This window comes from Rana temporaria, chromosome 3 (genome assembly GCF_905171775.1).
Source record: "Rana temporaria chromosome 3, aRanTem1.1, whole genome shotgun sequence".
Taxonomy (NCBI): Eukaryota; Metazoa; Chordata; class Amphibia; order Anura; family Ranidae; genus Rana; species Rana temporaria.
Genome location: NC_053491.1, coordinates 223,972,459 through 223,990,987, shown reverse-complemented (window position 1 = coordinate 223,990,987; position 18,529 = coordinate 223,972,459). Strand labels below are relative to the sequence as shown.

Genomic DNA, 18,529 nt, shown 5'->3' with positions numbered 1-18,529 from the left:
TTGCAAAAATGCTAAAAACCATTGAAAGGCTCCCTGCAAAGCTACTGGCATTTTTTTTTAAGCTTCAGTGTGCATGGAGCCTAAGTGTCCGTATCCCACATGTAAGATACAAGTTTCACAAATATTACATAATATATCCTGTTAGAACGGGTTCACACTAGTGCGATGCAAGAACCCTGCGAATCCACCGCGGGTTCCCACATCGCACCCGACTCGCACGGCAGTTCACACTGCCATATGCGAACTGCTGGGGAGTTTCAAACAACATTAACGACACCCCCATTTCAGATCGCATTTTGCACTACGAACTGACAGTTCGGACATGAATCGGATCGCATAGGTGTGAACACCCATGCGATCCGATTCTGGTGCAGACCAAAAAAAGGACCCTGTGCGCGTTTGGTCTAAATGTGGTGCGATATTAGCCATACTATCTGTATGGCTGAAATCGCATTGCACGGACATTGCATGTGATTTGCAGTGCGGTGCGAATCACATGTGATCTCTCACAGCACACCAGTGTGAACCCAGCCTCAAACAGTCAAAGTTATAGGAATATATTTGACAAAAGGAAATCGTGGGCTACAGGAAACCCAGCAGGGTCGGGCAGTAAAAGCAGAATCGATCCAAGGGCTGAATATTTTATCAAAACATTGTTGGTGTACCCCTAGTGGTATAGGCTATACAATAGAAAGGCAGCATTAATCAGCTGTTTCCAGTTTTTTTAGTATGGAAGCCAATCAAGATCCCCCACCAACCCCAACAGGCAAATGCTAGGACAATTGACATTTGGGAGACCTAGTGCCAATTCAAGTAGCATATTTGGGACAAAAATGTGTATACGAGGACACAGCCACAAGGCATCGAAGAAGTGTACCACCTGACAGCAAGCCTGTGTTTACCAGCTAGTCTATCTGCATCCAAAGCAGTGCATCCATCCCTGTATGGATGTCAACAATGAGATGTGCAGTAAGATCTTACAGCCGTTGCATCTCTAAGCTCTGATCATGGATTTTTTTTTCCAGGGGTCTAGGTTTTGCCTAGAAAAACACTTTAAAAAACAAATTAATGAAAGATGAAGAGATTTGTCAGCATTACCATTTAGGATCTGGTGGTCCCGGAGTGCTTCAGCCGCTAACACTGACTTGCCGCAGCCTGCCATCCCATACACTGTAACCCAACCAGCATCGTTGCTCAAACTGTATAAGCAGTCCTGGATATTCTGTATAAGATGCTTCCGAGTGACAAACACGACAGGTCTCTGTGGTACCCCACCTTCACACAAAGCTGTTTTTACTAGAGACAAAAAAAATGTTTTTATATATATTAAAAAGTCAGTGATGGCATTATACAGGCATACCCCGGTTTTAAGTACACAATTGGGTTTATTTACTAAAGCTGGAAAGTGCAAAATCAGGCTCACTTCTGCATAGAAACCAATGAGCTTCTATCCCCAGCTTGTTCAATTAAGACTGGTAATAAAACCTGGAAGCTCATTGGTTTTTATGCAGAAGTGAGCCTGATTTTTTGCTTTTCAGCTTTAGTAAATAAACCCAATTGTGTACTTAAAACCGGGGTATGCCTGTAATATAATTCTAGCCAAAGCTTTTTAATGTTATCTGTGTCCTGCTGGGAAGATTTTACATTGTCACCAGAACAGAAAGCAATCTGTCACTACAACATAGTAATCCACATGAATGCAATTTTCGTATAAACCCAAAAACTAAGCTCAAGCAAAACCTTACTGAAGCAGAACGTTAGAATTATTTTCTCTTTCACCCAAAGGCTTTTAGTGGAGGTACCAATTCTCTAACCTCATGCTGCACTGTCTTACTCATTCAACACGGTTCGTCATACTTTCATGGTTCAAACCACCCAAACACTGTTAATTTTTTGTTTTTGATAGACATAATAAACCATTTTTCACCTTTTGCATGTGGGTTCCACTCCCCCAAAATGCTTTTATCCAAATAAACACACAGACATTTATTGTACCATACTTAGCAAGGCTTCAATGTGGTATTTTTTTGGGGATACCACACTATTAAAGTCACAACTTTGTGGAACTGCTGCTCTGGTTTGGTTCACTGTCGTCTGGCACTTCCTGTACAAATGTGTGACCTTGTGTAAATCCAGCTTGTGCATGCTAGGAGAACACTAGTACAGCTTGTTAAGCAATGTATGTATTATATATAGACGGCGATTAAGAAAAGGCCATACAAAGCTTTGGGCAATATTTCCTAAGAGCAGCTCGATTTTAAATAGTATTTTCAGTAAATACATATTTTGGTTATTATTGCAGTGTTTGCCCCCTATATGTTTGTAAGATTGCACATTGTTACCATGTTGCCTTGCTGGTCCCAAATTGTCAGCTAGATAACCAGCTCGTGTTGATTATTTCAACAGAAGCCAGCCTAGCCTGACTGCCATACACACGGGTCGAATGTCATGCGACACGAACGTCATTCCGCCCTTGTGTACTAGGCTTTAGGATTGCACCAGGATCAACATAATTGTGTTATCAATGAGCCAGGATCTTTATCCATAAGTCCCCTTTAACACATATGCACCAATCGGGTCCGCCCTTTAAGTTTTTAAAGTGGACCCGATCAGACCATCCATTGTCCTCTATGGAGCGGCAGGTGTCAGACATGTGATCCGATCTTGTTCACTAAAAACAGACAAGTGGGGATTTGTTCCCCATCAGTCTAGCAGATCGGATCAAATGGCTGCGTGGTGTAAACGGAGAGACGGCCCATTTACATCCAACCCTCCATAAAAGGACATCAGGCTTTGTCTGTGTCCACTCTGCATAAGTGGAGCAGACCATCCGCCCCATGCAAAAGGGGCCTAAAGTAAGTGCTGACCCCTACATTATTCCTGAACAAAGATGGCGCTGTCTCTCCGGAGAGAAAAGCAGTGTACCAAGATTTCTCTGTAAGGCAATATATGTGTTACACTTACATGATTTTATATCATGCTAAATTTGTGATTGAACATCAGCTTCACAGACAGAGCACTGGTTTCAATAAGTGGTCTGGAGAGTTGCCTGGTGAGATGGAGCGTTAACTACAGAACTTGAAGAAGATGAGTGTGAGGGAGCAGCCAGGGTATACATTATGGAGGTTTATTTACTAAAGCTGGAGAGTGCAAAAGGACTTCTGCATAGAAACCAATCAACTTCCAGGTTGTATTGCCTAGCAGCCGGGATGGCGCACAAAGTACAGTCTCTGCCACGGACCTTCCTTTATTAGGAGACACTATGGTCCGGAATCCTCTGCCACAGGATTCAGCACCCGGATCTCTTTAGCTTAGCTTTTAGGCCCGACAGCCTCTCGGTGTGCAGTGCATCCTTCGATGAAGTTTCCAGGCCTTCACCTAAGGTACCAGCTTCTTGCATGGCCCTCTCCAGGATAGGTCCTCCCCTGCCTTCCTTCATCAACCTTTAGGTTGTAATGGTACAATTTTTTTTCCCTAAATAGCTTCCTTTACCTTTGTGCAGTCCTCCTTCACTTAAGAACATTTAAAAGCAAAATTGAAGGATGAGGTAAGTGAAGGAGGACTGCACTAAGGTAAAGAAAGCTATTTAGGAAAAAAAAAAATTGTACATTTACAACGCCTTTAATTGAGCAAGCTGAGGTTAGAAGCCAATTGGCTACCATGTACAGCTGAACCAGATTCTGAGTGCACCAGCTTTAGTAAATCTACCCCTATGTCTTCTAAGCACATGGCTCAGAAGTTCAGCTTGCCTTTGGAAGATTTATACAAACTTCAATAAATCTACCCACCCTAAACTGCACTAACCCCTTTTGCAGAGCTGTGGCCTCCTCTGGTGTTGTCAAAAGAAATAGTTATGTTTGGAGATACCCTATGATTTGGCAGATTTGTGCACACTTTTGCAAGAATTATAAAAGATATAGGGAGAGGTAGTGAAACAGGAAAGGTTTCACGAAGCACACTTCCACTGTCCATTTGAGGTGCCCTGTGAATTCTCTCTATGGGAGGATTATAAAAATAAAAAAGTAAATTCAAACCAAAATGAGGGAACTATACAAAGGTCAAAAATTGGTTTTCCTTGTTGTTTAAAATATAATGATCTCTGAGAATGTTTTACTATATGTTCACCACCCTTCCATATCAAACCAAACCACCATTCTTGATACAGCAGTGTGACCGTTTTATGGCTTGTAAACAACAGTGTACAAACATTGCTGTGATGTTAGATACATGATAAATTAGGAGTGCATGAAAGAAATCATGCTATGCTAACCAACTTTACGTAAACAGAAAGATCTCAGCACTGCCAGCATTACTGGGTGGCATCCATGTAGGTTATAAATAAATGTCAGCAAGCCTGCAAAACTGACAGTGTGTAGAAGCGCTGGAAAAAAAGCATTCCGGCATGCTGAATAATTTCTGTTCCACATACAGACTTTCCTCGTTTAAGGACCGCTCAGACTTACGACCAGCTCTTTGGGCACTATACATCATTGTATTGTACATGTAGCACTACCCCCGGAGGAGCTGCGGGTTATTTTCGCTGTCCAGGGTGAAAAGAGAGCCTGAAGAATTTCAATGTCAACACAATGCACTTCTTTTTCTTGGGTTTATTTTGAAGAATTTCAGTAGAAAAGAAGAAGGGGTGGAAAAGGTAGGTAGGTTCAGATGTGTAGTCACAAATAGGGAAACACTCCTGCTTCCAGCAAACAGTTATCGTCGCCACTCTAGCCAGAGTGGGTATTGCTCACCCTGAGAGGTCCTTCTCCAAGGCCTAGCAGCCGGGATGGCGCACAAAGTACAGTCTCTGCCACGGACCTTCCTTTATTAGGAGACACTTTGGTCCGGAATCCTCTGCCACAGGATTCAGCACCCGGATCTCTTTAGCTTAGCTTTGGTAGAACTTTTAGGCCCGACAAGCGACACTGTCCAGCCTCGGTGTGCGGTGCATCCTTCGATGAAGTTTCCAGGCCTTCACCTAAGGTACCAGCCTCTTGCATGGCCCTCTCCAGGATAGGTCCTCCCCTGCCTTTCTTCATCAAGTGGCTTCCTCCCGCAGGACGGACAGCAAAGGATCACCTCTGCAAGGCAGGCCCCAGCCAGACTACTGGGCTTACAAACTAAGTCACAGCCCCGGGCCAACAAAGTCCCGGAACCAGGATTCAAAACACGTACCTCAGGCCAGGCGGGCCATGAGGCGCGTGGGACGACAGACCCCGATGACCTCACCCTAATGGTGTCTGTCCCTTAAGCACCCCTCCCCGGCATGCACAGCAAGCAACCACTCCCATTGATTTGCTGCCGAGGGGAATACCCAATGCACCTTGACCTTGCTGCTGCCACCCTTGGCCTGGGATGGTAATGACACCCCTAGGCGAACAACGGTGGACACTCCCAGCACAGTCACGGCTGAAACAGAGGCTAAATTGCCCTTAATCCTTCTTGTCTGAGCCAAATAACAGCTCAGACCCCACTAAATTTAAAGCAGCACCTGATCAACAGGTGCAGGGCGCTACATACAGTACAGGATTTGTGTTGTTTATATTATAGTGTTCTGTATTTATGCAAATTAAACAATGTCGTTGAATTGGAGCTGTGTGTTTAGACCTTCCAGAACACAGTACAGTAGTTAAGAATGCTTAAAATATTGATTGCTTATGGCTCTATGTTTAGCGACCAATTCGTTCAACAACCTGGTCACTGGAACGGAACCTGGTTGTTAAGTCAGGAGAGCCGGTGTCTTGTCGATCTAGTTCCCCTAGCGAGATAGTTCCCTGCTTCATTGCGCAGGCGCAGACGAAGCCCACGGAAATCTCCGAACCTCGGGTGGCATCCAGGCTCATTCCTTGACATCCCCGTGGATTGGAGGATGTTAAAAAAAAAAAAAAAAAAAAAAAAAAAAAAAGAGCCAGGAGGCCGAGCAAGCGCCGACTGGCCACTTACAGCACATTCCACGCCGCCCTGGACCTCTTGCTACAGCTGCTCAGGTTTGGTGATTTCCGTCGGCTCGGATTGCGCCTGTGCAGTCAAGAGGGGAACCATATCGATAGGAGAAACCATATCGGCAGATCACCGGTATAAGACTTTGAAAAATAATGATCTGTTGGTACATGATAGTCAACAGGAAGTTACAGCTGCTACATAATTAAAATGTGGATTTGTTTGTTATACAAATGTTTCTTCTTCTGTATACAACATTCAAAAGGAAGAGACAAACATTGTCACAACAACTTTTTATGACAAAACATCCTCCCCAATCTTGGCATTGCTAGTAGCTTATGACTGCCTCATAGTGCACCACTAAGCACCAGTTTCTGCTGTAAACACTCACCAAATGATGTAATACCATTCACTGCAGCTTTGATACTACCAGTCACATCAATAGAAGTAGCTCCTTTAAGAAGTGCAGCCAGGTCTTTGTACCCTTCATGTAGCAGAGCATTGTAAAAGGAAACATATGCACGATTGTCTTTGCCGAGAAGCAAATCAATCAGCCGGTGGGCTCGGTCAACGTGAGTAACCTACCAGATAAAAAGGATAGAACACAAAATAAAAAAACAGTATTTACACAAAGGGAATAGGCTGATAACCTGGTATATTTAAATAAACAAACAGCTGATAAACTGATATATTAATTGTGATATTTCCTACAATTAATATAAAAATTGTAACCAACACACAACATAGAAAGTTTATAAAACATAGGAAATGATGAGGTTTTTACAGGATAGAATAGATTAAGGACTCATGCATATAGCAGCCTGGGGCCATACAATAAGGTTTGGGCACATTTCCCTGCCCAGGAGCTCCAGGTGCTACATGTTGTATATCTTTGGAGAGGTAACATTTACTAGAGCATTTAGTTTAGCAACTTTCGGATTTCTTATAGATCCTGATTTGTCTGTTCAAAAAGAAAAATTGTCCACACATAGATGTTTGGAGTAAAAATGTTAATAAAATTAAATATTATGAAACGCTATATCAAGGTTACCTGACTTTTCACTTTCTCTTCCTCTTGCGGTGTAATGACTTCATCGCCAATCATGTGATCCATGATGTAGGCAGTCCTGATGTCCTTTGCCAGTGCTGCTCGGTTTTGCAGCAGCAAGCTGCGGGCTCTTTCATCCATTTTCTCATTTATTTCTAAGTGCTTTTAGGTGACAGGATATATCAACTTGTCAAGTGTAAACAATAAAACTGTAGTCACCTGTGGAAAATAAAAATTTGTAAAAATAATACATAAATAAAAGCAAATATATGTTGCTTGAGACAAGGAATAATAAAACAAAACACAATAAAAACAACATTGATAAAATACTAAAGTGCACAAAGTCGTAGCTCAAAATGATAGAAAAAAATAAAATTATCAGACATTACATGGTAATGTACAGTGCATCCAGAAAATATTCACAGCGCTTCACTTCTTCCACAATTTGTTATGTTATGCCTTATTCCAAAATGGATTAAATTCATTATTTTCCTTAATATATATATATATATATATATATATATATATATATATATATATATATATATATATATATATATATATATATATTTTATACACACACACACACACACACACACACACACACACAGGGTTTGACAAATTTTCTTGGAATCTCGGAGCCAGCTAAAAAAGTTAGGAGCCAGAAAACACGCCCGTCCCGCCAAGCTCGTGCGCAAACGCATTCGTGAGTAGCGCCCGCATATGTAAACGGTATTCAAACCACACGTGAGGTATCGCCGCGATTGGTAGAGTGAGAGCAATAATTCTAGCCCTAGACCTCCTCTGTAACTCAAAACATCCAACCTGTAGAATTTTTTAAACGTCGCCTATGGAGATTTAAAAGGGTAAATGTTTATCGCCATTCCACGAGCGGAGGCAACTTTGAAGCGTGACATGTTGGGTATCAATTTACTCGGCGTAAAATTATCTTTCAAAATATAAAAAAAAAAAATTGGGCTGACTTTACTGTTGTCTTATTTTTATATTAAAAAAGTGTATTTTTTTCCCCAAAAAAGTGCGCTTGGAAGACCGCTGCGCGAATACGGTGTGACAGAAAGTATTGCAAAAGCAGCCATTTTATTCTCTAGCGTGTTAGAATAAAAAATATATATAATGTTTGGGGGCTCTAATTAGAGGGAAGGAGATGGCAGTGAAAAACACATTAGAATTGCTGGATTGCTGTTTTACTTGTAATGCCAACAGCCACCACAAGATGAGGCCAGATCACAGAAGGAAGCCAAGGCCTGCAGAAGGCCGCAAAGCCGCGGTCTCAATTACCGGCCTGCGGGGCAGGTGGGGGCGCACGGCCGGTAATTGAGGCAGGCCTAAGCTTCCCCGGGTGCCAGGTCACTATTTCTTGTGCCAATTGCGACCAGGCGCCCGGACATTGTTGAGCGCTGTAATTTATATATATATATATATATATATGTGCCTTGCGAAAGTATAAGGCCCCCTTGAGCTTTGCGACCTTTTGCCACATTTCAGGCTTCAAACATAAAGATATAAAACTGTAATTTTTTTTGAAGAATCAACAAGTGGGACACAATCATAAAGTGAAACGAAATTTATTGGATATTTCAAACTTTTTTAACAAATAAAACTGAAAAATTGGGCGTACAAAATTATTCAGCTCCTTTACTTTCAGTGCAGCAAACTCTCTCCAGGAGTTCAGTGAGGATCTCTGAATGATCCAATGTTGACCTAAATGACTAATGATGATAAATAGAATCCACCTGTGTGTAATCAAGTCTCCGTATAAATGCACCTGCACTGTGATAGTCTCAGAGGTCCGTTAAAAGCGCAGAGAGCATCATGAAGAACAAGGAACACACCAGGCAGGTCCGAGATAGTGTTGTGGAGAAGTTTAAAGCCGGATTTGGATACAAAAAGATTTCCCAAGCTTTACACATCCCAAGGAGCACTGTGCAAGAGATAATATTGAAACGGAAGGAGTATCAGACCACTGCAAATCTACGAAGACCTGGCCGTCCCTCTAAACTTTCAGCTCATACAAGGAGAAGAATGATCAGAGATGCAGCCAAGAGGCCCATGATCACTCTGGATGAACTGCAGAGATCTACAGCTGAGGTGGGAGACTCTGTCCATAGGACAACAATCAGTCGTATACTGCACAAATCTGGCCTTTATGGAAGAGTGGCAAGAAGAAAGACATTTCTTAAAGATATCCATAAAAAGTGTTGTTTAAAGTTTGCCACAAGCCACCTGGGAGACACACCAAACATGAGGAAGAAGATGCTCTGGTCAGATGAAACCAAAATCAAACTTTTTGGCAACAATGCAAAACGTTATGTTTGGCGTAAAAGCAACACAGCTCATTACCCTGAACACACCATCCCCACTGTGAAACATGGTGGTGGCAGCATCATGGTTTGGGCCTACTTTTCTTCAGCAGGGACAGGGAAGATGGTTAAAATTGATGGGAAGATGGATGGAGCCAAATACAGGACCATTCTGGAAGAAAACCTGATGGAGACTGCAAAAGACCTGAGACAGGGCGGAGGTTTGTCTTCCAACAAGACAATGATCCAAAACATAAAGCAAAATCTACAATGGAATGGTTCACAAATAAACATATCCAGGTGTTAGAATGGCCAAGTCAAAGTCCAGACCTGAATCCAATCGAGAATCTGTGGAAAGAACTGAAAACTGCTTTTCACAAACGCTCTCCATTCAACCTCACTGAGCTTGAGCTGTTTTGCAAGGAGGAATGGGCAAAAATTTCAGTCTCTCGATGTGCAAAACTGATAGAGACATACCCCTAGCGACTTACAGCTGTAATCGCAGCAAAGGGTGGCGCTACAAAGTATTAACTTAAGGGGGCTGAATAATTTTGCACTCCCAATTTTTCAGTTTTTTATTTGTTAAAAAAGTTTGAAATATCCAATAAATTTCGTTCCACTTTATGATTGTGTCCCACTTGTTGTTGATTCTTCAAAAAAAAATTACAGTTTTATATCTTTATGTTTGAAGCCCGAAATGTGGCAAAAGGTCGCAAATAATACTAATAATAATTTCGCAAGGCACTGTAACTAACCTGTAATAAAGTATGGTTTACATCAGGGGTAGGCAAGCTTTAACCTCCCTGGTGGTACGATTCCTTCTGGTTTTAGGTGCTGAAAGCGGTACCATTATTTTGCATGGAAATTTGGCGTTTTATACTGTAGGCATGCAATTCTTAGGAATAACTCACTTAAATCTGTCCAAACAAGAGTCTAGTAGACATCACGGGTATGATAAAGTTTGAAACACAAAATCATAAATTATAATATAATAAATAACTATAAAAAATAATAATGTAATAATAATAAAAATTCAGCAATAATGTAATCAAATCAAAAACACTGAAATTTTCTCAGTTGCAGAATTGTCGCTGTCATTACTTTTATTGTTTGATGACGAATTTCCCCACAAATCGATATCGCTCAATTCTGCAAATGATTGTAATTTATTATCGCTGTTTTCTAGCTGCTCTAAAAGCATTTAATGTAAAGGGACAGTTTTTGGTTGCTATGGACAATCTCAGTTCCCAGGCAGAAAGAACAGTTTTTATTATATAAAACTGCATGCAGGACACTGGGCAGACCACTAGGGACAAAGGGGATGTGTAATTATTTTATACAGTACTGTAATCTGTAAGATTACAGTATACTGTATGTGTATTGTGTGTTACACTTTTTGAATTTGCCGCCGAACTCCATCCCATGCGTCGTAACGTCGTAGGGAACGGAGCTCGGCACTGTGAATCGAGCGAGGAGACACAGCGGAGGAGCCCGCACACACAGCGGGGACACATCGCAGGATCCAGGGACAATATAAGTAACTTCCCCCTGTATCCTGCAATGCAATCCCGAGTCTGGCTCGGGGATACCTCATTTTGTATGAAAAATCCCCCCCGAGCCAGACTCGGGAATACCGCTAAGGAGGTTAAGAGGTGGAGATTTACTTGAACATCATAAGAGAAGTCAAAGATCATCGGGCACAGTGTTGTCTCCGCACACCTGATTTAAACTTCCAATTGCCGTACTACTGTGTTGCAATCGCATGCATTGCACGGCAATCATGGGTTTAAACTGCAGCACATCAGTGTGAAAGCAGCCCTATACTATTATGCTCCACACTGACCTGAAGATCTCTTCTTTCCTGCACCACTCTGGAGACCACTAGCTGGGATAAAATATACAGTTGGTATCACTCCGCATGGTATAGCAGCCGGCACTACAGAGGAGGCATCGGCTTATGCGGCTCTTGCTCCCTACTATAGCTCCAACTTTACAATTAGCCACGTGCATTGCACTGGATGCTCTAGAATGGTGGGTCAGCAAGCCCAGACTGCGATCTACAAGTCATCTGTCTGCAATCTACTGGTAGATTGTCAGTTAGGTGTCCCATCTGTCAGCTGCAATCCTGCTAAAAAAAAAAAAAAACACCAGAGATCACCGCCATTACTAGTAAAAAATAAATAATAAAAAAAGTCCCTAAATCCATCCCCTATTTTGTAGATGCTATAAATTTTGCGCAAACCAATATATGCTTATTGCGATTTTTTTTTTACCAAACATATGAAAAATATATTTTGGTCTAAACAGAGGAAGAAATGTGTTTGTTTTTATTGGTTTTGTGGGAATATTTATTGTAGCAAAAAGTTAAAAAAAAATGTTGTTTTTCAAAATTGTCGCTTTTTTTTTTGTTTAGTGCAAAAAATAAAAACTGCAGAGGTGATCAAATACCACCAAAAGAAAGCTATGTTTGTGGGGGGGGGCATAAACTTTGTTTGGATACAGAGTCGCATGACTGTGCAATTGTCAGTTAAAGCAGCGCAGTGCCATATCACAATAATGGCCTGGTCATTAAAGTGGATGTAAACCCACTCTTATAGTGCTTATCTATAGGGATATACATGCCTCCTGCATGTATCCTTACCTGTCAAATGTCTCCCCTCTGTCTGTTATGAGACCCGAAAAACTGCAGATTCTGTGGGTGGGTCTGTTTTCCGGAGCTCGGTGGGTGGAGTCATGATGTCAGTAGACTCCCCGCCCACCTCTACACTCCCCTTGTCAATATGCATTTTATCCTGTGTATTCCTTACACTGAACTTCTGCTATGATCACCAACATCTAGTCAAAACCCAGAAAAGTCACCACATGACTTCAGCATGCCCAATCATGCTGAGGTGTGGAGCAGCCAATCCTGGGAGAGCTGCAGAAGTAAGGAGGAGGGGGATCTGAAGTACACAGAATGTCTTTCTCACACTAGCGCCTGAGATATGTAAATCACGTGTCACTCCCAGCAAGGGGGAGAAACATAGGTAGATTCAGGTACAATCGTGTAAAGTTACGGCGGCGTAGCTTAGCCTGTTTAGGCTACGCTGCCGTAAATTAGCTAGGCTAGTAATGATTCTCAATATACTTGCCTGCTAATCTACGGCGGCGTAGCCTAAAGCGGGCGGGCGTAAGGGCGCCGAATTCAAATGACTTGGAGGGGGGGCGTGTTTCATGGCAATGAGGCTTGACCTCACGTTTTTGACGTTTTTTTTCACTGCGCATGTGCCGGGCGACTACATTTCCCAGTGTGCATTGCGGCTAAGTACGCCGCACGGGCCTATTGATTTTGACGTGGACGTAAACTACGTAAATCCCGATTCACGAACGACTTACGCAAACGACGTAAAAATTTAAAATTTCGACGCGGGAACGGCGGCCATACTTGACATTACTATTCCACTAGAGCCTAGCTCTAACTCTACGCGGCCTATCTCTTACGTAAACGGCGTAAATTGACTGCGGCGGCCGGGTGTACGTTCATGAATCGGCGTACAAACTCATTTACATAATCTACGCCGACCGCAATGGAAGCGCCACCTAGCAGCCATCCGAAAAATTGCAATCTAAGATAGGACGGTGCAAGCCGTCGTATCTTAGATATGTTTAAGCGTATCTCTGTTTGAGCATACGCTTAAACATAGGTCGGCTTAGATTCCGAGTTAGGTCGGCTTATCTACTGATAAGCCGGCCTAACTCCTTCTGAATCTACCTAACAGAGTCCTATTTCTCTGTGTGTCAGTTTTTACCTCACTGAACAATAAAAGAGGATTGCTCAGAGCTGGATTAACTCTTTGTGGCAAGACTGGGCACAGATGACATGAAATCCTATACTGTACAAGGTGAAATCCTTAATTAAAAAAAAATAAAATAATAATAATAATAATAATAATAATAATAATAAATATTTACATCCACTTTAACCACTTCCATAACGGCCATTTTCACCCTCTTCCTGCCCAGGCCAATTTTTAGCTTTCAGCGCTGTCACACTTTGAATGAGAATTGTGTGGTCATGTGACTTTGTACCCAAATTAATTTTGATCATTTTTTGCCCCCACAAATAGAGCTTTATTTTGGTGGTATGTGATCACCTCTGCAGTTTATTTGCTATAAACAAAAAAAAAGGAGCGACAATTTTGAAAAAAAAAATACCTTTTGCTATAATAAATATCCCAACTTTTTTTTTAAAAAAAAAACATTTTTTTTCCCTCAGTTTAGGCCGAGGTGTATTCTTCTACATATTTTTGGTAAAAAAAAAAATATATATATATATATATATATATATATATATATATATATATATATATATATATATATATATATTGCAATAAGCATATATTGATTGGATTGCTCAAAAGTTATAGCGTCTACAAAATAGGGGATAGAATTATGGATTTTTTTTTTTTTTTAACTAGTAATGGCGGCGACTTGCGATTTTTATCGTGATTGTGACCGATCACATTTATACAGAGACCAGTGCTATAAAAATGCATTGATTACTGTATTAATGTGACTGGCAGGGAAGGGGTTAACACTAAGGATGATCAAGGGGTTAATTGTGTGTCCTAGGGAGTGATTCTAACTGTAGAAGGAGGGGACCGATCAGTGTTCCTCTGTAATGGGAACACACGGATCGATCTCCTCTCACCTGACAGGACATGGATCTGTGTGTTTACACACACAGATCCACGTCCCTGCTCTGTAACAAGCAATCGCGGGTGCCCGGCGGACATCGCGGCCGCCGGGCACATGCATCGGGTCCCCAGTGATGTGGCGAGTGTGTGCGCCGCAACTGCAGGGAATCCCAGGACGTCATATGACGGCCACCCAGAGGAACAAAGGGTTCCTGCGGCCATCATATAACTATACGGCGGTGGGGAAGCGGTTAAGGGGGTAAATCCTTCCGATCCTTAAGTGGTTAAGGTAAGAAATAAACATTCATGCCTTTAAAACCACTTTAAGTTGCAGGGATTTTCTCCAACCTCCTACTTTGGTTATGAGACAGGAAGTGGAGGTAAATCTCCCCAAGGGGACACAGATAGCAACAAAAAAAAAATATGATGGGGGTTATAGCCTGCCTTACTCTAGCCATAACCATAAAAAAATATATCTTCCTATAGTGTTACTTTAATCAGCTCTCACTGGTTCAGTGGGGAGAGTTTAGAGCTCGGTTCCCCATAAAAGGAATGGTTCTTGTCTCCAGGAGGAGGTCAGCAATGAAGACAGGTCTCCTTTCAGGAAGTTTTATGTGTCAGCAGACAGGGTAACGAATTGACCACAATAGGTCCTCTCTATATAGCACCACCCCCCTATAGAAAAACAACCACATAATAAACAATATGTTCTTGCTCCTGCCACACAGGCAGCGTCTATCCCATAGCACTCCGCTGTACCCCCACACAGCCCTCATGTTTCATACACTGCCCCCCCAAATAGAAGAAATCCCTCTGACAGAGCCGAGCCCTACCTGAGCCCTATTCATATCCCGCCGCGATAGCAACAACTACATCCCCCAGCATGCTCCGCGGCCCCTGACGCGCCTCACTTCCTGTTAACCACTGAAGCTCCGCTGTGTGACAATAGAAGGGTTAATCTGCAGCACTTCCTGCTCTCCCTGCTTCCTCTGCCCATGACGGTCTATGAGAGACGTGTCCGTGCATTGGAGCGCGTGTGTTGCTGACCTGCTGGGGGCTCCTGGTCACTCACCTGGCTGTAGGTGGGCGGGGCGAAGTGCTGTCAGTGCTGGGAGGAAGGCCGCTGTGTTGTGCGGGATGGGGTGCAGGCTTATGTATAATATATCCCGGACTGAGGTCACTGCCCCGCCCTTCTGCTGTCTGGACTTATAAACACCGTGACAAAGCAAGTCTGGGACATGGGGCAACATGTAAACAACAGCGCTGCCTTCTCCTTTCATTTACCATTAATAGCATGGCCGGGAATGACACGGGCTGCCAAAGTAATGGCCGAGAGATTGATTGGGGAGTGATAAAAGCATGTGATACATGCAGCAATCTGATTGTACAATCGCAGGTCGTAGGTCTATACAGAAGTGCGTATTTATTCCAGTACTGGCGTAATGCTGCAGCTTTTTACGGGCGCAGAGCACCTGTGTTTATTGGGCACGCCTGAATTTTAGGGCACCCATGTATGTAAGGCCGTAGGTCAGGTTCACAAAGATCCAGCGTGGAAATTCACACACAATAAATGTTGTTATATTTTGTGCAGGGCTCATTCACGTGGGCGCAGAGGCCCTTACAGCATGGACAGCTAGGGGGCAGATCCACAAAAGAATTACGCTGGCGTATCTCTTGATACGCCGCGTAATTTCAAATTTTGCGCGTCGTATCTTTGTTTTGTATCTACAAAACAAGATACGACGGCATCTCGGATCGATCCGACAGGCGTATGTCTTAGTACGCCGTCGGATCTTAGATGCAATTTTTCGGCGGCCGCTAGGTGGCGTTTCCTTCAAATTCCGCGTCGAGTATGCAAATTAGCTAGTTACGGCGATCCACGAACGGCGCATTTTTTTACGTCGTTTGCGTTCGGCTTTTTCCGGCGTATAGTTAAAGCTACTTTATGGTGGCGTACTCAATGTTAAGTATGGCCGTCGTTCCTGCCTCGCATTTTGAATTTTTTACGTCGTTTGCGTATAGGGATTTGCGTAGAATGACGTCACCGTCGTGAGCATTGGCTTGTTCCGGGTTAATTTCGAGCATGCGCACTGGGATACCCCCACGGACGGCGCATGCGCAGTTAAAAAAAAAAAACTTTGTTTACGTCGGGTCACAACGTATTTACATAAAACACGCCCCCATCAAGGAGATTTGATTGCCGCGCCATTACGCCGCCAAAGATACACTACGCCGCTGTAACTTACGGCGCAAATTCTTTGAGGATTCGAAAAAAAAAATAAGTTACAGCGGCGTAGTGTATCTTAGATACGCTGCGCCCGGCGGAGAGATGCGCCGCTGTACGTGGATCTGGCCCTATGTGTTCATGAATCCAAAATAGGGGGAGCTAAGGCATATTCAGATCCTAGTCTCAACCCATCTGAGCGAGCCCGCTGTGAGCTGTCACTGTACCAAGCCAACCAGAAGCCGCCAAGGCTTTCCCTGTCTTACAGCTGCACATATATGCACGCCCCTTTTATATGTGCCGCTGCAGGGTGGAGACCACCCAAGCCGCAGATGATTGGACCAATACAGTGCAGTGTTGCCAACCTACTGACACGCTACTCAAAATTTACTGGCACAGCCAAGTTTTTACTGGCATTTCCAAAAATAAAAGTTTTAAGTGCAAATTTCAGTACTTACAAACAAGTATGATATGTAATCAGCAATGTGATTTAAAGGGGTTGTAAAGGTTAGTTTTTTATTTTCTAAATGTGTTCCTTTAAGCTAGTGCATTGTTGGTTCACTTACCTTTTCCCTCCATTTCCCTTCTAAATGTTTTTTTTCTTTGTCTGAATTTCCCACTTCCTGTTCCTCCTCAGTAAGCTTTCCCCCATCATCTGACTGGGGGTTAGTCAGCCAGAACAGCTTTTACTGAGGAGGAACAGGAAGTGAGAAAATCAGACAAAAAAAACATTTAGAAGGCAAATGGAAGGAAAAGGTAAGTGAACCAACAATGCACTAGTTTAAAGGAACCTATTTAGAAAATAAAAAACAAACCTTTACAGCCCCTTTAAGGTAGATATTAGGGCACAAAAACATATTTCTTATTTTATTTTCGATATAGCAAAAGGAATTAGAATGGGCAGGCACCCCTGCTCCCATCCTGCAGACCTGCACGCAAGGGTCCGGCTGCTCTGCTCAGGTTCCCTTGCGCCATGACGTCACACAACACAGCACTGTCTCTGCCAGACCTTACTCCGCCCGAACACACTGTAGCAGGCACTCGGATGGTCTTGGCTGGGCGTCATAGCCGTATTTTTTACTGGCAGCCTTTTCCTGTCATTGGCATTTACTGGCAGGAGAAAAGTGCCCTTTTTTACGTATGTATGTAAAAATACTGACAGTTGGCAACACTGGTACAGTAACAGCTTCCTGGCGGGCTCACTCTAAGATCAGAACATGTCTGAGCTCATCCCTAATGCAGAGCTGTGTGCAGGCAGCCCATGCTAGTCTATGGAGACGCAGTGGTTGCCCGGACTCACCCGGTTTGACAGGTAAGCAGGCGGTATGTGTGTTCAGGGGCCATACACACATGCCTGTCAAAATCAGATGTGTGGATAAGTCTGTACGGTCTCTTTAACCACTTAAGCCTTCGGACCATTTTGCTGGCCAAAGACCAGGCCACTTTTTGCGATTTGGCACTGTGCCACTTTAACTGACAATTGCGTGGTCGTGCGATGTGGATCCCTAACAAAATTGATGTCCTTTTTTCCCACAAAGAGCTTTCTTTTGGTGGTATTTGATTACCTCTGCAGTTTTTATTTTTTGCGCTATTAACAAAAACAGAGCAACAATTTTTAAAAAAAAATCTATATTTTTCACTTTTTGCTATAATAAATATCCCCAACAAATATATAAAAAAACATATTTTTTCCTCATTTTAGGCCGATACGTATTCTTCTACATGTTTTTGGTAAAAAATCGCAATAAGCATATATTGACTGGTTTGCGCAAATATTATAGCGTCTACAAAATAGGGGATAGAATTATGGATTTTTTTTTTATTATTATTTTTTTTACTAGCAATGGCCGCGATCTGCGATTTTTATCGTGACTGTGACATTATGGTGGACTCATCAGACACTTTTGACACATTTTTGGGACCATTGTCATTTATACAGCGATCAGTGCTATAAAAATACACTGATTACTGTGAAAATGACACTGGCAGTTAAGGGGTTAACCACTAGGTGGCGCTGAAGGGGTTAAGTGTGCCCTAGGGAATGCTTCTAACTGTAGGGGGGATGGACTGTGTGTGACAGGAAGTGATTACAGGAAGCTGTGGTCACTGTCCTGTCACTAAGAAGCATTTCCCCGTTCTTTCTCATGGTGACATGATTGCAGGTATCGAGGTCCGCGGGACACACGTTCGGAGTTATGGAGCTCACAGCGCCTGCGCGCTTGCGTCCACAATGCCGCTTCTTAAAGGGGAACGTATATATACGTCCTTTTGCCTGTCCGTGTCATGCTGCAGACGTATATCTGCGTGCGGCGGTCGGCAAGCA

The 18,529-nt window shown here is 42.9% G+C and overlaps 1 protein-coding gene across 3 annotated transcripts in view; it reads right to left on the bottom strand.

Moving 5' to 3' along the window:
* The window catches only part of APAF1 (apoptotic peptidase activating factor 1), a 123,445-nt gene extending 108,289 nt beyond the window's left edge, over positions 1–15,156 (bottom strand). Inside the window, exons 1-4 of one of the 3 annotated variants that reach the window (XR_005747927.1) lie at positions 14,816–15,011; positions 6,989–7,204; positions 6,329–6,518; positions 1,099–1,296 (exon numbers count right to left, since the gene is read on the bottom strand). Coding sequence is in view for 2 of the 3 variants with exons in the window: in XM_040344340.1 (XP_040200274.1) it covers positions 1,099–1,296; positions 6,329–6,518; positions 6,989–7,126 (526 nt within the window). In the remaining variant the exon portion in view is untranslated. Of the gene's footprint in view, positions 1–1,098; positions 1,297–6,328; positions 6,519–6,988; positions 7,205–14,815; positions 15,012–15,054 lie in introns of those variants that run through there. The other 2 variants (XM_040344340.1, XM_040344339.1) reach the window with 2 other exon arrangements.
* Positions 15,157–18,529: the final 3,373 nt, after the last annotated feature.